The 21,989-nt window shown below is 38.1% G+C and overlaps 1 protein-coding gene across 5 annotated transcripts in view; it reads left to right on the forward strand.

Moving 5' to 3' along the window:
• Positions 1–21,536, forward strand: part of RAMP3 (receptor activity modifying protein 3) — a 45,094-nt gene extending 23,558 nt beyond the window's left edge. For 4 of the 5 annotated variants that reach the window (XM_063158751.1, XM_063158767.1, XM_063158760.1 and 1 more), the window contains one exon: positions 19,869–21,536. In XM_063158751.1, coding sequence (XP_063014821.1) covers positions 19,869–20,124 — 256 coding nt within the window. In that variant the 3' untranslated portion in view covers positions 20,125–21,536. Of the gene's footprint in view, positions 1–3,843; positions 4,014–19,868 lie in introns of all 5 variants that reach the window. The other variant, XR_010028069.1, reaches the window with a different exon arrangement.
• Positions 21,537–21,989: the final 453 nt, after the last annotated feature.

Below are 21,989 nucleotides of genomic sequence, written 5' to 3' on the forward strand. Positions count from 1 at the left end.
GGAACATCTGCTTCTTAATACCATGTCTGCTCATGCATAATGCCTGGTTATCGGAAGTGCTGAGTACCCTCCACACCAACTGAAATTAGAAGAAGCTGCAGGTGTTCAGCACTTCAGAAAACAAACCTCAAGTGAACTAGACCTGGTATGGTATGAGCCAGCCTGAAGCAGAACACTTCCTGCATTTAAAGCTGTGCTGGTGCTGTTTCTGGAGTCTGCTGTGGAGGCAGAGTAGCCTCAAGCCAGCTGTCACCACACCTGTTAGAGTGTCATTGAGCCCCAGATGTGTCCTGGTAGGATAATGGTCTTGTGTCCTGTTTAGTGTTGTGTCATGTGATGCAGACTTTAACTTGCTGATCACCAACAGACTGGACAGATAATGTAAATGTTGGACTGCAGTGCTGTGTTGCATCAGTTCCCCATGACTCCCTTAGCACCAACACCTGTGTTGAAATGCCCCAGCTGTTAATAATGTTTCATAATCTGACATTAATTTAGATGCTATTCCTTCTTAGAACATTTATTCACACACTTTGATGACTTTAAAATCTTGCAATCTGTGGAAAGGTAGATTCTTAAATCTTATGGTACTGGAGTGAAAGATGCACTTATGCAGCTCTCTCCAGCTGTGGGGAAGAGTAAGAGAAGGTTAGCTCTTCTAAACCAGCTTGCAGAAATTGCAGTCAAATCTGACAGAGAAGTGTGTGAATACTAGATGTTTTATTTATTTATATTTATTTTTTATTTATAATTTTGCTCCATTTTATCTTCATTATAATTGTTTTAGAAAAACAAGATTTCTTCTATGAAATGTTACTTGAATCAATAAGTGACCTCAGCTAATGGGATTACTTGCAGCAGTGAAAAGTCCCTATAGGATTCAAAATACTAGACTGTACCTCTGTTAATGCAGATGAAAAAACATGCAGCTTTTGGAGAGACTTCTGCTAAAATTAATTCAAGATTTTACATATTGTGTGCAAGAATTTTTCAAGGTTTGGAGGTGATTGAAGTCTCTTGAGTTTTCCTGACTTTTAATTAGAGTTAAGAATCCACCTTGATTTTATCCTTTCCAGTTGTGCTCACTGTTTGGTGTCGTTTTCATTGCCTGTACAATAAAATTTTTCTGAAGAAGTTGGTCAGTCTGAGGCTTTGCTCATTTTTCCTCAAAAGCAGTACCAGAAGAATTCAAGGCTCTTAGAGACTAAAAATCTTACATTTTTAACATAATATATATTGTCTAAAAAACCTTGTTTTAGATGTTTCACGTTCTTCTTTAGAAATGAGTAGCAGGAGGAATTTGTTGTCAAATTTATCTCTTGAATCAAGCGTTAATCAAGCATTAGAAGTCTGATTACTAATTTATCATAAGGGTTCATTGCACTGAAGAGGCAGGAAATGCGCATCTACCTTTAAGATATTTACTTTTTTGAGAATAGACATTGTTATTTGGTGTCATACATTCTATAAGAAGCATATATAATCACAGAATGGCCTGGGTTTGAAGTGTCTGTAAAGATCCTCTTGTTCCAACACCTCTGCTGTGAGCAGGGACACATAGAGATTAATTTGTTCCAGCTCAGTGAAAGAACCCTGAGAGATGGGACAGAAGGACTTTTTTCTTTGGAGTAATCTGACAAATTAATAAAAAACTTATCTGAATTTTAAGTGCTCATGGACAGATATATATTTAAATGTAGTAATATTAGTTTGTGCTGATTTTGCATCTAGCCTCCAGCAGTAACAATCAGTCTGGATCAGATAGCGGGTTAAAACTGTGAGTTTTATGTAAAAGAAACTGTTTCTTCATGCAGTAATTTCTACATGGCACTTTTCACTTTGAAATAAATCTTTGTAACTTATATTAAAATGTAACAGTTAATGGAAATCTGCTAATTTTCTAAATTCCTTGTTTTGTGGAGGAGTTTTACCTCTTCAGTGTCAATGGCTGTCCTTTGGTTATGGGATTGTAAATAGCAATTATCTGTAGTGCTTCAGCATTTGGCTAAACATTTGTGAGAGAATTTGCAGTGACTCCAATTTGCTGTAATCTAATTAACCTGTAAGTTTTTCTGACATCTCTGACATTCTTAACAAACGTGTGTTCTTTAAAAAGCAGCCTTTTCACTGATTTTGAACCGACGAGGCTGCTGTGGCAGCTGATACTGCAAACCAATATGAGAGTTTTAGCTTCCACAGCTGATATTGATCTTGCTGGAAATGTAAGATGATCACGTATAGACAGTAAATTCTCAGGTAAAGTTTTACAGAAGCACTGTTAGATGAAAGTTTCCCAATTAATTTTTGCATATTTCTGTGAGAATTCACAGTTAGTTAGGAATACAAGTACTCTGGGTCAAATTGCCCTAAAGTATTTGAAAGCTTAAATACGATGAGGGATCACAGTGAGATTTTAACATATTTTAAGTCATTTAGATGTGGTGGATTTTAGTGGTTCTAGCTTGGACATCAGAATATGAAGGCTAACCACAAACAGCTTACAAAAAAAGGTTAAACCTTCAATACACAGCCAGAGGTGTTCATTGACAGAAGAGAAGGAGTTTGCCTAGTTGCAGTTTTGCTGAGGCCTTTAGATTATTGAGAGAGAGCTCTGAAGATGAAAGTACAACAAGGTTGTTTAAAAGACTCAAAATTATGGTACATGGAAGGTGAATAAGCAGAGACTAAAGTGTAGGTGAAAGCTGTATGAGGAATTAACGAAAGCAAATACACTTTTCATTTGCCAGAAGACTGGAAATTGCAGGAAGGTTTTTATTTTTCATGTGTAGTATTTCTTTTATGCCTACTTATAGTAACACCTATGTTAATAGTGCTGCATTATATATAATAAGTATGTATTGTATTTCCTCATTGTCTTCTTAATATTTAGCAATTACAGCTGAATATGTAAAATCAACTACTGTCCACATGCCAAAATTCATTATTAACAGTCATACTTTTTTTTGTGTGCTGTGATAAATCCTGGTGTAGGACTACAGTTGAGAGGCCAGGTATGACTAATTCCTGAAGCAAGTGGCCAGATGAAGATGGAAATGCCCAGAGCTGTTTTACATGAACCTGAAAAAATGTTCCTTATTGTAATTGCTTAGATTACTTTCTATTCTTAACTCATGAAACAGTTTTTCAAATGCTTCTGACTGGATCCTGGAAACAATTTACCTAGAACAAACAGTCTCTAAACAAATCTGTATGTGTCTCCTAGGCCTAATCCCTAAGGAAATGTGAGACCAAAATGTACTAAAGAAGATTTTCAGTGGTTTGTTAAGCTTTTGGCCTGCTCCCACGTACCAGTTTTCTCTCTTCTGCATCACCATTTTCCAAATACTTCTGAGTGTAGTTACCAGCATCTCAGTAATTTTGAGGCCAGAGAGATGGCTGTGGCCATGTCTGCACTGTTGCATAATACAGGCCACACAATCTGCCCAATAATCAGCATTCTAAGCCCTGTGAGAGTGACTATAGTATGGAAAGGCATCAACTCTTCATTTAAAAGATTACTATTGATCCATTACATCTATAAACAGATTGCGTCATCTGTTACAAGTGAGGCATTCTCTTATTTCAAGCCAATACCATTATTGCAGCACTCATCCCACAGGTTGCTAGGGTTGCATGCCTGCTGCTTTGGGAGCTCCCAGTCAGTCATTCTGTGTTTACCAGCCATTGGGTTTAGAGTCCAAGGGTGAAATAGCAACTTGTGTTTTGGAGGAGAGTTCTATCAAAGTAGTGCATGTAACACAGATCTGATCTGGATGTTGTGTTTGAGAAAAAGAATGGATTGTAACAAACTTCTTCCTCCAATCTCTGCATTTCTTTTCACAGCTCTAGAAGTCCCTGATTTGCTGTGAAACAGTGGCTCTGTGACATTGCTTTACAGTACCTGGAAGATGTTAAAAATCTAATTTTTCTGATGTTTTAAATTTCAGTTCATAGCAGAATAGAAGAGGGCAATTTTTTTCTTTAACTGTGCATCTGAAGCAGATTTGTTGCAGGTATGTGTGTACGTGATGAAATTCTCTGTTTTACTCTGTGCATGGTCCAAGGTCTGTGCCTACTGTAAATAACTATTCTTTTTCCTGTACAGCCTTAGTGTAGTTTTCCCACAACACTTCACATGAAATGTTAATTCTATAAACAGTTTCAGTCCCATTGAAGATGATGAGGGAGTCCACCCATGTTCTATACAGATGCCAAGGATTTGTAAAAAGAATTAAGGAAAAAAAAATCTGTATTACTACATTTGATGTAATTTGGAAAACTAATTCTGTTGCACAATTTTTAAGTCAGTGAGAGTTTTGCCTGTTAAAACTTGGCCCAACTAAGCTAGCTGTAAAAGTGCCTAGTTTTCAAAGAAACTTAGTAAAAATTACATGAAAGAAAGCCAGATCACATGAAGATCAATGGGAAGGCAAACTCTGTGAGAAACATGTGCAGCCCAAAATGAAATGACAGGCCCACCCTTCCTAAAGCTCGGAGCTAAGAACCTCTGCTGTGTATGTAAGAACCCTCCAAACTCAGTAATTTTCTTGGTTGGTTATCTAAGTTTTTTCATCTTCCCCACTGACTGCTGCACAAAGCCTGATGTAGACACCAATCAGCGATTGCATCCAGCTGCTAATGACAAAACCTCTACAGAAGAGGAATGTACTGTGAAAACCATAGAATTGATGAATGGTTTGGGTTGGAAGGGACCTTAATGATCATTTGGTTCCAAGCTGTGGACAGGGACATCTTTCACTACACCAGATTGCTCAAAGCCTCATCCAACCTGTCCCTGAACACTTCCAGAGATGGAGTATTGTCCTGGTTCAGGGGAAATTTTGGAGAGAACCCCCATAGAGGCTCCTCTAGGAAAGCAAATTCAATTTGCCCCTCACCCCTAATCAGTCCAGGAGAAAACAACTCTTTAGAAAAAAGTGGAAAAAATCTGTTTATTAAACAATAAAACCTAAACAGTATTAAACAATAAAATCCCTTGCTACTTCAAAAGAGATGACAGACTCAGAAAGTCCTCTCCCTGGGTTGCAGCTCAGCTCACTCAGTCTCTCATCAGTGCTGGAAATGCTGCAGGCCAGGCCCGGCCTGGTGGGCCACTGGTGTGAGCTGCTGGTGCTCCTCTGGGTGTTCAGTCCATGTTGTAATCACAGAGCAGGTTTAAACAGGCCCAAAGAAAAGGGAATAAACAGATAAAAAAATCACAGTCCAGGGAACTTCTTTGCCTCAGCTAGCTAAACTAACTAAAAGCAAAGGAGAGCTCTGTCCCACTGTCTGTCCATCCACAGACAACACAGTCCAAGAGCAGGAATGTGGAGGAGTGAGAGCAGTGTCTGAAAACAAACTGCACGCTTCTTCTCTCCCCCCTTCACTCTCAGAACCAGTCTTAAAGGTGCAAAACTTATTATTCAGCATAAACAGAACAAGATGACTGGGGACAAAAGCATCAACCTAGGACAAACATCCACAGCTTTTCTGGGCAAGCTGTTTTAGACAATAACAAATTTCTTTCTAATATCTAATCCAAACTTACTCTCTTTCTGTTTAAAGCTTTTGCCCGTGTTCTGTCACTGCTGTCTCTCTTGCCTCTCTTTAGTCCCCTTCAGGTACTGCAAGGTGCTGTAAGGGCTTCACAAAGCCTCTTCTACAGGCTTAACAGCCCTAAATATCTTAGCCTGTCTTTAGGGGAGAGGTGCTCCTTTTAATTTTCCTTTTTAAAAATGAGGGTTGTTTCCTCTTTTCCCATTGGAACTTCACCAAACTGCTGTGACTTCTCTAATGTGATGGATGACTTAGCTGCTTCCTCTGCCAGTTCATTCAGGACCTTCAAATGCCTCTCATCAGGTCCTGTGGACCTTTTGGTTCCTTACATATTTTTGAACCTGATCTTCTCCTACTGTGGGTAGTTCTTCATTCTCCAAATTCCCGCCTTGCCTTCTGCAAGTGACTGCAAAAACTCCCTGGAGTTTTTGCCAGGGAAGACCAAGGCAAAAGTGTAATTAGAGTACCTCAGCCTTCTCATTTCCTGGGTATATACCTCTTCTGTTTCCTTCCAGGTAGGCTTGACATATTCCTTTATATCAAATCTCAGTACAGATCCCTAGTGAAAATCTCAGACAAACCACTGGGTTTGTTTTGCAGCTGAGGTGAGCCAGTGATTCATGTGAACTAATATGTTCCCATGGTATTGGTCTCACAATTAGAAAGCCAACACCTTTGGTTCATTCTTTTAAATATTATCAGAAAAGTCTTGAATCTGGAGTTTTGCGTGTGATTTTCTCGCATGAAAGGCAACCTGGGGCTGCTGGAAACTGGATGTTTGAGTGACCAACACATATCATTTTAGATCCAGAACAGTACTGATTGAAGGAAGTCCCACTTCCTCATTTGTGTCATGTTAGGAGGGAGTACTCTGTATTTGTGTTGGGATTCATATGCCTGTAGACAGACAAGTACATTGGTTATGGTTTACCTTGAGCAAAGTCATGATGAAAATGCTGCAAATAACAAATGTGCTTGCACAACAAAAGGCCATTGTATTGCCTGGTGTCTGGATAATTTTCTGCAATTTTGTTGCCTCAAGTTCTGTATGTATCTGAAGAGTACTGTCTTCTTTTCCCCTGAAGATCTAACTGTGAAGAGGGACCAAAATCCCTTATTTAGCCAGCTGCAAGTCCTCCCAGATTTGTTAGTCCAGATTTTGTAGAAGAAAATACTATTTGTCATCTCAGTGTCTCTGTGATGGAAGGTTGAGTAAACCTGCACTTTGCGTGGCCTCATGTCAGTGTAGCTGATTTAGCATTTAGTGTTCAGTTGGGTATAGGAAAAGGACTGGTGTGGTAGATGCCAGCATTTGGTCTTCTTTGGTAGGATTGTCTTCCTTTGAGCTTCTCATACAGATGCAGTTGCTGCTTTTTTTCAGCTCTCAGTGAAATGAAGATGATACTGATATTTAATATTTTTTACCTGTGTATTTCTTTCACCTCTTTACCTATCAAAAGTTACAGTAGTTTTGTACTAAAAAAGCCATCTAAAACTCATGGCAGCAATGGCAAAACCAGGCTGGTAATTGTTATCCCAAGAACATATTATTTTTCTTCTGTGACTCATGCCTTTCTTTTTAAAACAAAAGCAAAGCAGCTAATAAATCAGTTAGGTGTGAGGAAGTAAAACAATCGAGAAGAACATCGTGTTTGAGCACTTGTGTTGCCATCATGCTGGTAGCTGACAATAGCAATTTTTCATTGCAGAAATAATAATGCTTGCCATCTATTATTTAAAACATTGGGAATAAAAGAAACCTAAAGTTTATAAAATCTCAGGTCCAGGGCTGTGATGAGAATGTGTACAATCGTGTGCTGTTTTGGGATCAGCCCTCCTAGTTGCTGTGAGGTTAATGCAAAGGCACAGTGGGTCCCTTAATGGGGGTATAAAAGAGTAACTTCCATAGGACCTCAATTTCAGATCATACTTTCATGTGAAATGTATTTGCTTTATTTTGTATTGCGTAGATAAGAATATGTCCCGATGAATAGAAATAAAGTGGTTAGTTTGAATTCAGACATCAGGGCTCGACATGAGACAGGAATACATCATTCCCATATAACTGCTTTCATCCTGATAGACGCAGAGGCTGAAATATGGTTCTTTAGTGCATTATAGTTTTCACCTTTGCTATAAAGGAGAGGCACAGTCATTTTATATAATGCATGGCTGTGAAAATAAAGTCTGTATTTGATAATTCCAGGTAAGGTATTGGAAGGGCGTTGAATACTCATTTCTAATACTTTTTCTCTCTTTAGTGGAGATTTACAGCAATGCTTTTCTAACACTGTGTTTTCTGTGGCTGTCTTACATGATGCAGAAGGGTGGTGAAAAACATTAATGAATGTTGAATGTTTTAGTGAATTACTCTGACTTCTGAATTATAATGCTATAATAAGAACAGTGACGTTTCTAAATTCTGTGGTGACCTGCAGACCACTTTGCTTATAAATTCCAAGCCATGATTTTGTTCTGCAGCACGTTATAGACATAGCTATGCTACAAACTAGCAAAGCCTTACCAGTTTTTACCTGATTAGATTTATTGTGTTTTCATTTTAGACACTGAAAAATCTTGCTTTTTGCAAACAAAACCTTGCTTTGCAGAGCTCACTTGAAACCAGTAAAGGGGTTTATTGTAGAGGATAAAGAGAAATTTGCCAATATTTTGGGAGGCTGCTGAATTAAATACACTCACTACCAAGAACTCAGATTTGGTGAAGTAAAACTATATAATTGTTATTTATACCACAATACATGTTGTAATCATAGTCTACAAAAGCCACCATTCAAGGATACCAGTGGAGTGGAATGGGGAGGAGAGAAAACAACTGGAATTTCTTATTCATCAGGGATAACTGTTTCTGTCTTTGTTAAATCATGGGAGACATTGGGTCTTCCATTAAAAAACATATAATGACTGTATCATGCCAGAATAACGTGCTTTTTCAGCCCATTATCCATATTTTCAAGGTTTTTAAGGGCTCAAATATTTCTGTTCTTCAGTTTATCAATAATTTTGCAAATCTTTGTGAAAGTTCTCTTGGTATGAAAAAAGAGAAGGATCTTCTGAGCCTGCTGCTAAGTAGGAATCATTATCAAGAGCTGAAAACTTTTCAGTTTTTAATGTCAGATTTCAGTTTTTCAAGAGCTTTTTTTCAGCAAGTTTTAACGCCTGTTACATTTATTTGTCCTGAGTATTTTTTTTTTCAACAAGGGAGTGAAATCTAGCATTTTTCAAGAGGTCAGTGATATAAATATCAGTATTTTCTTGAAGTTCTAAAAGAATTTTCAACATTGAAGTCAATGTCACCTGAAGACCCCAGTAACAATATTTTAGCAAGGATGCTGTGGGTCAAATTGATGTGTACTTCAGTAGGTGCCTTGGACTAATGGTGGTAGCTTACACTCACAAGGTGGCATCAGTATGTCAGTGCTGATATTTCTGAGTCAACTGACAAATAGTTCAAGATATAAGAATATTTTAATTCCAAGTCACTTGGAAAAAATAATGTAAGTAACTTAGAGGTGATGATAGAAAGCAGTTCTGCTGTCAAATCTCAGGACTGACAGCTGATATGCCTTTCAATAGCTTTCATGACCTTTTGAATTTTATTGTGATCAGTAATTTTATTGTGAATTTTATTTTGATCAGTAATCAAAACCAGTCTTCATGGAGTTTATTATTAAGGGCTGTATTTAATAAAAACCATTGCGTAAGATTTCTGTGTAAAATTGCTTGGTGGTAAAATAGTATGGTATAACTTGATGGACTGAGTATTTTGTATTATGCAATGCATAATACAAAATACTGCACAGCATATTTTTAGAGAAAATATACTGGACAGTATATTTTTAGAGGCAGTTAAAATGAATATATAAATATATTATGAAAAGGAAAAGTTAATGCAAACTTTACTGCTACTTCTGGTTTGCAAAACAATTTCTGCATTCTTGTTTTCTAAATGCATCAACCATGAAAATACAATAATGGAGATTAACTCAGCAGAGACAAAGAGACCAAAAAAAATAGATTTTCTTGCTCCAGGCTACATGTGGTATTAGTCATGTGGTTAACTGCTGACAACACAATAGGTATGAATTAATACTACTGTGTTTTGTATTCAGAGTCTTGTTTCAATTACAGAAGTTTTTTATGTAACAATACTTAAAAAAATGTATTTTACATGGTTAATTGCCAGCGCTCTGGCATTTCTATTTATCTTTACAGAATAGTAGTAATTATATATTGGAAAGTAGTTTCAAGACATGAAGTGCAGTCTTCTACACTCTTAAGAAGATAAGTCACTTTCTTCAGCCTGTAGTGTAATCTACAAAAGGCAGACATATTTTTCTGGCTGCATTGACAAACTTGAAGGTAATGTATGAAATGCCTGTAGTGCTTATAAAAATAATAGAGAAATGGCAGCTTTGTGAAATTAAAAATTTTCTCTAAGATAAGTGCTGAGTATAGAAGGAGTGGAAATCAAAGGTTGTCAAGGCAATAGTGCATTGATGAACAACTATGAGCACAGCTTTTTGCAGCTCTCAAAAAATTGATGTTTTGCATTTCTCTCAGATATAAGATATCTTTCATACATTTCACTGCTACATTTCATATTAAGGTGTCATTATAAAATAAACATAGAAATATTCAAATGAGAGTTCTGGCATCTAAAAGTGGGTTCTATGTCTTCCTATGGAACTGGGAGTTATCAGTGAGGTCCTGAGTCCAGTTTTTATCTGCAGGAAGGGGGCTTAAGAAGCATAATGATCTTAAGTTGGTTCTGTATTATGTATAACTTACCATGTTGCACTGTAATCTATAATGGACTTTTGCTTCCTGTTACTGGGGAGTATATCTGATTCATGTCTAGGCTGATTCATAGTATGCAGGGATAAGGTATTAGTATTACTACTTACAAAAAGTAAGTGCAAAAATATAAAGTTCTTTCTGGTGTTGGCTGTTTCTGTGCAGGGAAACAGATTGATTTTTAACCGTCACTATGAAAATAAGTCATTGTTTTCATCAGCCAAAGAGGAATTGGATAAAGCTTCAGAAAATACCCTACTACTTGGTTACTCACAGTGCTTAAATATTTTCAGACCCCATAACAGCTTTCTTACCTCAAGGGTTTGTCACATTTCACTGTTGATGTGTGCCGTGTTACATTGTTCTTCCTCAAACTGAGATAGAGTTTAGCTGGGCCCAAGATGAAGTTAAATAGACTTAGCAGATCCAGGAGCTACGAAACTGCTACCTTTCCCAGGTGACAGAAAGATGCTGGGTCCCTCTGCTTCTAATCTACCAACAGTCTAGGTGGACCTTATCCAGAATCCTCTGACATACTGTTTTTTGCAGCTGCTTAGGAGGTTGCTGGCTTACCCTTAAGCAACTCCAGGGAATGTTGCAACACTCAAATCTTTCATACCCAGTTGTGGATAAGGAGTAAGGCCCTTTGGGTCCACCATTTGCTTCTGTTGTGTGTGTGAGATGTTGGAACAGTCTTGGAAAGCCACAAGGCACAAGAAGTAGTTACATAAGGAGAGGGAATGTCTTTTCCACCACAAGTAAGAGGGGAGGACATAAGAAAGGAAAAAACCCACATTCAATGGTGAACATGCTGTGCTGTCAAAGTCATGCTAAATCATAATGATGTATTTGAATAGTAAATAAGCAGAACTTTCTATATTAGGCTTCTTCCCTAACAGTCTTTATACTTAATTTTAAATAAATTTCTAATGTTCTTACCATTCCTCTGATTTTATGGTTACTTTTACATCAGTTTTGGTCTCGTTTGTGAGCTGTCCATGCCTAGATTGTGATTTCACATAATTCATTTATTATGCAAGACTGCAAAAAGGATTTATTCTTTAACTAGTCCAGTAGCTGACATAATCTGAAGCTTAAGATGTGTAATTAGTCGACCGATTTTTAACTCCCATTATTTGTGCTCTGCTTGGAGCGGAACATAACAGCCACTCTCTGCCCAAAGCAAGTGGCTTTTGTAATTACAGGAATTTTTAAAAGTTTATATAAAACCCATCTTCCATAAATAATCAGGAGAAGTGTACATTCTTTACATGCTCATAAAAATTATGTGAGGCGGGCTATGAAAATGATGATGAAAAGTTCAACTTAGTAACAGATTATGTGTTGATTTTTTTTTTAATTAAAAAGAAAATTTTCATCTGTGGAGCTCCTACAGTGGGTGTTCCTCAAAATCTAAGCCTGATTGACTGATGATTTCTGTTTCACAGCTGCATATTAGCAGATATTTCTCTCCCCTCTTTCCACTTGAAAAAATAGAGCTGTGGTATTATAAAAGGCTTGTGCTACTTTGGACTAAGTGGAATCTAATAACAGCTTCCACTCAGCAGGTGACACTTTAATACTTTTTAATATCCTCATAAAAATGGAATATGAAACAGTTGTTTGTAGATATAAGCTGGAATGAAAAAGAAAGGCCCTTCTGTTATTTCTTTCTTTGTGAGTTTTTGTCTGTTGGTCAGAAAAATTTTTATCTTCATGGTGGCTTGTTTTGAGTGGCTGTCCTGGATGCTCACCTGTGGAGCACAAGTCTGAATTCAAGCCACATTTTCTCTGCTCACCTGTCAGCTTGGTTCGTCTAGATGGAAAGAAAAGCCTTGAACTCCTGAAAATGTGGCATGAGCTCAGAGTGGTTCTGGGCTAGCAACTTCCCTCCTGACTCTGGCTCCTCCCCAGGTGTTGGATGATGTGATTGAAGCTGGCTGAGCGTTTAGTTTTGGAAGCAGTGCTGGAATGATGGTTTTATCATGCAGTTGGAACACTCTGAGAAGAGTGGAGACAAATAAGCTGTTAATTGCAGCAAACTTTCCAAGGTGAATGAACAAAGTGACTGATGTATTTGGGAGAAAGCAGAAGCACCTCAGGAGGTGGCTGTGTCAGTGGCTGACCCAAATACCTGCTTGCAGCGGGAGCACTCGCATTCACACTGACTGGAGTGAGGATTGTGCCAATCTGTGGTGACTCAGGTGGAAATGCTTTTGGGGAGGAGTTGAGCGAGAAAGATACAAGGATAGCATGCTGCTTACATGTCTCTCCATCACTACAGTGGCAGATTTGAGTGTAATTCTCTAGTAGCTTGCTTTTTTTTACTGAGGCTTTTTTTTTTGCTAGGCACAACAGGTATGGGACTCATCTCTCCAAAGTACTGGTTGTCCTGGGCTCCCTTCCTTGGCAGAGGAAGCATCAAAGAAGCTGTATTGTGCATCATGCCCTACAATTATACCAGTCTTTGACCGACTGTAAAGGCAACATAGTTTTGAAGTATGCAGAAGTTTGATTTGAAATTGTACATGACATTCCTACTATTGTACCTGTACAATATGGAATGTGCCTTCAAACTCTGTTACTGGCTTTTCAGGGCTCTCATCTCTGTCATGCTTGGCATTTGAAAGGGGATATGTGCCAAAAAATGCTAATGGTTTTCCTAATGACACTTGAGGGGAGATGCATAGCTGATAGGAAAGAAAATAATCCTGATCTTAGTTAGGTATTGCCTTTGCCCTGTCATTTTGAAGTACTTTGAATTAAATAGAGAAAAAACTGACTATAATAGAGAGAAAGCAGATGAGGTAGCAGAGATAGTGCATCTGCCATTTTCAGTGCTGAGAAGTGTTTACTGGAGATCAGAAGATGGTCTGATAATTTGGATCTGGATTTTGGAATGCTTCCTGCTTCCATTCACATGTTCTAGTACAAGGTTTAAAATTTTAACTGTAAAATTATTGATGTACACAAAGACAGTGCTTGCCCCTAGAAACATGCTGTCTCCTTTGGTGAGAAGCCAAAAAAAATGAAGGCTTGCACTAGTTGACCAACTCAAGTTTAAATTTGATCCATAAATAAGAGGTTTTAAAATTTGCATTTACCTGACAGAATCACAAGCCTGATGTGTTTGACTGTAAGGAGTAGATATGTAATGATTATATTCATGCTATTAAGGACATCTTCCACATATCATCAGTGATGGCTACTTATGAGATATTGTGCTTATAAGAAGTTGGATATGTATGCTTCAGTGTTTGTGGGACTAGGATTTGCCTTCACTTACTCTTTTGATTTCTGTCTAACTCAAGGGAGTTATGGGATTAGCTTCTGAGGACATGATAAAGTAATGGCTTCAGAGACTACTTCTCCTCTTACTGGGTGTTCTCCAAAAATGGGCTGAGTGTACAATTAAGTAGTCATTAAAATCTAGTCAGGAGTGGTGGAAAGTAAAGCCTGTTTGCCAGTTGAAGTTTTTGGCTTGGTAAAATTCTGGTGCTACTGAATATTTGATCTGAATAATGCAGTACCGTATGTCAGGCCGCATTTACCTCCTTGTTCTACATTTGCTTAATATAGTAGTTTCTGCTTGTTCTAGGTTGACTGTATGATGCTTTTATCGTCAATTGTCTTGTTCTGTTTGTAATGAATAATAAGTTTTGCACCTTTAAGACTTCTTCCAGAGAGTGAAGTGGGGGAGAGAAGAAGTGCACAGTTTGTTTTCAGACACTGCACTCACTCCTCCACATTCCTGCTCCTGGACTGTGTTGTCTGTGGGTGGACAGACAGCAGGACAGAGCTCTCCTTTGCTTTTAGTTAGTTTAGCTAGCTGAGGCAAAGAAGTTCCCTGGACTGTGTTTTTTTTCCTTTTCTTTGGACCTCTTGAAACCTGCTCTGGACTGAACACCCAGGGGAGCACCGGCAGCTGCAGCTGTGGCCCACCGGGCCGGGCCTGGCCTGCGACAATTCCAGCACCGGAGGGACTGATCAGAGACTGAGTGAGCTCAGCTGCAACCCGGGGACGGGGTTTTCTCAGTTTGTCATCTCTTTTGGAGCAGCAAGGGGTTTTATTGTTTACTACTGTTTGGGTATTATTGTTTAATAAACAGCTTTTTTCCACTTCTCTCCAAGGAGGTATTTTCTCCTGGACTGCTCGGGGGGAGGGGCTGATTGAATCTGCTTTCCTAGAGGAGCCTCTTTGGGGGTTCTCTCCCAAATTTCCCCTGAACCAGGATACTGCTGCTCATTAGAAATGGCTTTTAGGTGTATAAAGTAACTGCTTACATCTGTAGTTGCTCTTTATATTTACATTTTCTGGCTTTTTCTTTAGGGAGTTAGCAGCAATTCAGTAATAGTTGTGCATTTCTGGGGTTTTAGTTCAGTTTATTTTGAATTTTCCCGACAGCTGTTGATGTGAAACTAAGGGTGGAGATCTGTAATTACTTCAAAGAATACCAGAATCTGTTTATTATTTTCAACCCGAGTGAGTAAATCTGTCACAATGTCCATTATTTAGTGGTGTGAGAGTAAACAGTACTTTATAATTTTTTCATTAAATCCGTTTTTCCCCACCCCCATTAATTTCCTTCCTTGTGTTTTTGTAGCACATCATTTTCTTGAGGCTGAATTCTGTATTGGAACTGCACAACAGTGATCTGATCTGGTTAGGGAGGTAAAAATGAGGATACTCATCTTGGCAGAAGATATATGATTAAAGGAATGGTGAGACACAGACACAAATTGTTTGGAGGGATGTTGATTGAGAAAATCTTGGAAATATTCCACCATATTTACAGGCTCCTAACTCTGTATAAAATTAAATATGTCCTTCTAGTATGGTGGTGAAACCTCAGGAAATGATCATCTTAAGGTTTGGACCCTTATTTAAAGTTCATCCAGGCTGCTATGCCCTGAAGTTCTGTACAGTCTGTCTGCATCTCACATAAGAATAGACTTTTTATTTTTGTGAGGTTTTTTTGCTATTTCCTGCATCCCCTTCATCTGGAAATGCTGCAAGAAAAGCTTTTCTCATCATATGATGTTTCTTGTTAATGTTTTTACATTTCAGAGTTTTGTATACCAGTCTGGGCGGAGGTTACAAGGATGATAATTCAATTTAATATGTGATTGTGTATAAAGAAATTTTTGGCTGAATAATCTAGGAGAGCATAAATAGTTTTAAAGCATCTTTATTAAAATACACCACATGACTTGTAGTGTCCTGGAACAGTGCCTCTACATTGCTGTCTGGGATTGTAGAGTAGCAGGAGTGAGTGTCCCTGGTGTATCTGTTACCTGGTTTGCATCAAGACTCAGTTATGGCTGAAAGATTTTTCACTGTATTCTGTGTACTTAGTGGACTCAAAATAACAAAAAATTACTCACAATGTATATATATATATCTTGTAACACCCTTCTATAATCATATCAGGAAGCATGAAATGAAGTTATTTAAAATGGGGTAGTGGAAATGTGGTGTTTTGCTTTTTAATCCTTGGCCCTCCTCATTAAGCAACTGCAAAACATTCCTGACTGCTTATGTGCTGAGTGTCTCTGTGGTGATCTGTCCATAAATGCTGGAGAGGTGGAAAGATTCTTCTATTGGAACTGACAGTGGGTCTACTGGCTGCAGCCAGAAAATGCCCTCAAATGTTTGTCTTAAGTAATATATATATATTGTATTCAGCTTTTTGATAATTGTTTGTGATTCTTTGAAATAACAGTTTTGCATTGGAAAATGCTTATTTGTTAAAACTCTTAGTTAAACAATCTATTTGTTTTCTTAGTCTCACAAAAATGTGGGGGAGGGGACTGTGGGGCTTGTGTTTTTGTAAACCATTCATCTCTGCAGTTTTCCTGTGCAGGGATATTGAGGAAGAAAGAGCAAGAATTTACCACGTTCCTCCCTGGAAGTGAGGGAAACTACAGATGGGAGTCAAGCCCCATTTAGACTGAGAAGTGCCCTGAGAGGCAACTGTGTACCCTAAGATAGATTAGATGGAATAAACCTAGCTCTGTGTTTAAATAGTTTCAGTGGACACTCCATGAAACACTGTCCCATTAAGGCAAATGTGTACACTACCATTCCTCATAATAACTTCCTCCTGTCAAGGTTCTTAGTTATAGGTAACATGTAAAAATATATTTTCTCATGGATAAAGTACAAAATAAAGTACTGCACAGTTTAAACAAAAAAACCTCAGTGACACCGTTGTTATTATCTGGTTTAGTGAAAACCTGAGAACAGGAGAAAAAATTTGTGTGCTCTGAAAATGAGGTATTGTTCTAGAATATTGAAAATTATCTTTCATGACAAATGTGTTATAGTCCAGAGATTGCTTTGAAAGGAATTATTTTTTGTGTTCTCTGAAAGTATTTTCAATAATGTGCAATTTGACGAAGGAGTTGGTTCCTCAACAGAACCTACAGTTGTCCTGAGCATATCAGGGCAAAGCACGTCTTTATGTGAATTTTGCTGCTCAGACTGTGCTTAGATTTTGGGGTTTTTGTATTGGACTACTTAGCTGAGTTGAAACTCATAATTTTTGTGACCTGGCTCCCTGTGAATATCCCTTTCCTATGTACTACCTAGGTCCCTTTTAGCTAGCTAGAGATGAAAACGTGTCTCAGCACAAAGAATGTTCCCACACCCTCTTATAATCTGAAAAGTGATGGAGTTTGAGCTCCAGTGTGCTCTCCAGTTATTTCTTTGGGGAATAAGTAGAAACTATAAATTCTTGTTCCTTCCTTTCACAAGTTTTGGAACATTAATGCACTTCTGCTTGAAGTATCTCCAGAGGCCAGGACATCTTTTGTCGTAGCCATTTTATTGTACAGAATGGAAAGGTTTCCTATTCCAGCCTTTACAATTTGAATGCAGAGAATTATGTAAGACATGAAAGGATTAGGCATAGGAGAATTGAACTGAAATTAAATATCTATTAACCCCCAATCCCCCTCTTAAAAATCCCAACTTGCAAACCAATTGATCAACTACGAAAACACCCATGCTCTAGTAATGAGGATGCAGGTGCTCCCCTCTGAGGCAGCTGTTCCACAGTGCTATGCAGAGAGGATCTTTTTTTTTTTTTTGTATGAACTTTCTGTTGCAGTGCATAAACTCTAAATTACAAAACTACATAAATATTTAAGTGATTTCAGCTTTACTGGCAGACATGCAATTTCCCAGTAGCTGAGATTTTCCTTTATCTACATTCTCACAGTTGTGTGAACTAAGAGTTATAGTGCAGGTAGTTTTTTTCCACCCCTTTTTTATTCATGACAGAAGGTTTTAAGGAAAAATTGTAAGGTATTCCAACTATTACAATAACCTTTTATTCTACTTTGGCCCTTAGGATTCAGTGTTTCAAATACAATTTATCTCCCAAGTTATTTTTATCTGGCCTTTTGGCAACACTTAACCAACTTTTTCTAGCTATGTTGTATTTACAATCAAAAATCAGTGGAAGTATTTTTGTTTACACCATCTAACATTTAAGAAAAAAATCTAAAGAATTCTTTGTAGAAACACTGAATTTTCTATAGGATTTTTAACACAGAGGAAAAAAAAATTACATCAACACATCTTTGAGCTTAGGGCACTTCTGTGCTGAAATCACCTGGATTTATTGTTGATTTTCTTATTGAGGTGGCTGTAACAGCGCCATTGATGGAACAAAGGTGCCCATGAGAGCATGGCCCAGAGCAGGCGGGAGCAGAGTCCAGCATTCTGGAGTGTCTGTGCCAGGTGGAGCACTGACCTGTCTGGGCAGATGGATGCTCCTTCATCTCTGCATTGTGGCCTGCTGAACCTTGTAGCCTTGCCTTCAGACCTGTTGCTCTTCAGATCCTCTGGGACTGCATCTCCCACATTCAGCTAGACATCTCCAGCTCCTAATTTAGTCCAAGGATGTAAAGAATGGATGCCACCAGGTCATTAAAATGACACTATTAAAATAGCAAGCAGCTGATATTTGTATTTTATTTTTAGCTTATTTCCTGTTGTTTTCCTGTGGTCGCTGATGTCACAAAAGCTTCCTTTCCAGTCACTTTGCTTAAAATACATGTACATTGTGCGTATATGCATCTTCGTGCCGGTGCTTAGCGTTAGATTGTCCAGTGTGTTTGCTTATGATTGGAGCAATATTGGCTCAAACTCCATGAGAATGAGAACTACAAGGAACTTGCAGAACGCTCTTTCTGAGATGCTTTTTCTTCTTCTGTGAACACAGCCCTGAGAATTTAGATGTTCAGCAGGCTGTGTTCCCAACCTGTGTGGTTGCAGCACGGCAGGCAGACATTTCCTCTAACAGACATACAGTAGACAGTAGACTTCAGTCTTGGCCCAAACGCTGAATGTCTCTTCTCCTTTAGTTTACAGCAAAGCATTGAGTCAACATTAGTCTTCTATAGGACTTAATGTCAGAACAAATCAATCATCAGGAGTCCATATTTATATGGAATGTAAGGGAGAGTAGGGTCGTCAGATGCTGTAATAGGATGCTGTCCCTGGAGGTGTCATGTGGGTTTTTGCTCTCTCCTTTCTATTTTTACTTCCCCTTTGAAATGAGTTTATTGAGTCACGCAGGGCTAAAATAAATGCAACAGACAATAATTCAGCTTCCTTATTTCTTGCCCTATTAATGCACTGACCAGACACTGTTCATAATTTCCGATCTCCTCCCCCATATCCATTCACTTCCTGAATTTCTTTGGCCTATAATAACACCACAAAACTCATTTAGGCTTATTTTTGCCTTTTTTTTCCCCAAGGGGTAGCCAATTCTCATAAATATAAGTTATTTCTGGACAGGTAAATTTAAGTACATGCAGCATCAAAATCACATCTTGGTATTACAAGGAATTCCCAGCCTTTCATAAGCAAACATGTAATTAGAATTTATGTCTTTATTTATTCCCTGCTGGGCATTTGCTGGAGTTGGAAAGAAGGGGAATTTTGTCAAAAGCTAACTTTCTGTGTGTTTATTTTCCTATTATTTTCTTATATCAGAGTGCAACAGAACCAAAATTTTTACAACACTGCATGTTGTGGTTCAGTCCTCGTGCCACATCGTAATTTTCACGACAACATCGTGTCTAGTGGCAGTTGAGGCATGAAATATCCATACTTTGTTCAACATGTCCTATTCTTGGCACATTTGTGTGCATGTTTTTTAAAGAATCTGTAGATATCTCTAGTGAGGGAGTTCTATTTGTACTTAAGTGGCATTAGGAGGTCCTGGCTGCAGTCAAGGTTTGATTATTGTCCATCTGGGATCTCAGAACTTCACTTGAAATCTCTCAGTTGCATTAGTACATGTGAGTCAGTTCTTCTTCTGCCTCGCTGTGCCACAGCTTCCATTGGAGGTCCTTCAGCAGAAAATCTACATGATAGACACACTCTTAGAGATGTCTTATGGTGCCCTCTGTAGCTTTCTCAAAGTGTAATATCTATATACATTCTATTTCAACTTCTCTTATTTTTCTTCTACTCCCAGGTATTACGACAACTTTACCCAGTGCACAGAACGTGAAGCCAACAATGCAAGTTGCTTTTGGCCAAACCCCCTTGCAGAAGGCTTTATCACTGGAATTCATAAACAATTCTTTTCAAACTGTACTTCAGAAAAGGTTCACTGGGAAGATCCACCAGATGAAATTCTCATAACACTGATCTTGATCCCGGTCTTGTTGACATGTGCCATGATAACACTGGTAGTATGGTGCAGCAAAAGAAGTGATATCTTAGTGTAAGTTCTTCCTCTGGGCTTTCTTTTTCTTCATTTCTTTCTTCCCTAAACACTAAGAAAGGACCATGAAGAGAGGAACATGGCATAAAGATTTCAGATCTGCTGAAACAGAACCAGTGAGATACTGAGGTGCTCCTGTGAATGAAGAGCTGCCTGCTGCTGCTGCGACACTGCTTCTGGCTTGACCATGAGTATTTTCTGGTGGAAAGCTCTACTTCCATCAGGCCTCGTCAGCATGGAATTCACAGGCAGCCCCCAGAAACAGGAGGGTTTCCATGGACCCCATGTCTGCAATAAGAGTGAAATTACTTTCCTGTGGGCAAAGGTGGCTGGTAGAATTTTCCAGAGCTGTATGTGCGTAATACTTACTGCGGGGGAAGTGATATCTCTTGAAGTTTCGTGCAGGACACTCAAGGTTTTCATCTGTGAACTCTGTGACTTGGAGAGATCCCTGGCACTGGAATCGATTATGGATATAACCAGGTGGCAGCTTTTCTTAGAAGCTAGTCAAAATCATCATTATCAAAACTGGGAAGTATTGTTCTGGCAAAGAAATAACTTCTGTGTCCAGTGACTATCTGCACAGGGAAATTATCCTGCCACATTATAAAATAGTTCAGAAAATTCCTTTAAGCATGGCTGCTTGGAATCGTATGTCTTGCAAACAAACTTTGGGAGGATACGTAAGTCCTACTTTACAGAGCCGGAAAATGTGAAAGGAAATTGGTTGATTATAAATACACTAAGGAGTAATGAAGAAACACCAGACTTTTCATACACCAGACTCTTTATTTTTCCTCTTTTATAATTATTATTCTTGATGACTTGTGTTCACTGTATACTCCCCACTCTCACTCCAATTTGTGCAAGTGATATTCAACAAATAAATATAAAGGTGGCATGTTGATTGAGGTGCCTTTCAGAGTATTGTACATAAATAATTCTTTGTCCTGTGAAGAGTATGGGAATTAAAGTATGAACATCAAAACTTGGAATAGTAGTAGGAGGAAAGAGAAAAATTCAACTCAGAAATCTTATTCTATAAAGTTATGTAATAGTTGAAATAAAGATCATATGCTCAAAACAAAAGAACTACTCTGTTGCAAACCTTCTTTTCACAACATGCCTTTCAGTTCAGTGCTCTTCTATGACTGTGCAATGTCTGTTACAAGTGACTTTTCATTTTCCCATACCTTATGCACACAAATAAAATACAGTTGAATGGCCGAGTAATTGTGCTTTATATATTTTATAGTTAGATTTTCTCCTGTGAGGTTCTGGCTCCATTTTTGAGACTTAGGTCTATGATTATGAAAAGCATTTCCATGCTTAAATCAAATTAGAAGTGCTCAATTTACTAGATTATTTATCTACATACATTGTGTAAAGATAAATAAATAACCCTTATAAGCTGTACTGGTTTGTTTTCACATCTTTTCACAAGGGTTGAAGGCACCAACTTGTTTATTCATTACTCTGATATTGGAATGATTCAGTTTTGAAAGTGTTTCCTGTGTGTTTTTCCAAAGACTCTTCATCATTCTCTAGATGCTAGCAGGAGTTGCTCTTTGTAAAATAGAAGAATGAAATAATGTATTAAGCAATTCTGTTTCATTTTCTATTGAACTTTTATTTTCTATATTAAAATGCATTGGACCACCAAAACTAGTGGTCAGTTAAGACACCCAACCCATTCATTTTATCCAAAATATTGTTTGGTTAAGCATTTTGTGTGGCCAAACCAAGCAATTTTATATTCTGCACGGAGTTTCATTTTAATTCTCATTTACTTAAACTTCAGCAAGTTTCAAGGCAAGTTTCAAAACTTTGGTTTGGAAACCACATAGCAAAAATTTTTACTTTTAAAAA

This window comes from Melospiza melodia, chromosome 1, assembly GCF_035770615.1.
Source record: "Melospiza melodia melodia isolate bMelMel2 chromosome 1, bMelMel2.pri, whole genome shotgun sequence".
Classification (NCBI taxonomy): domain Eukaryota; kingdom Metazoa; phylum Chordata; class Aves; order Passeriformes; family Passerellidae; genus Melospiza; species Melospiza melodia.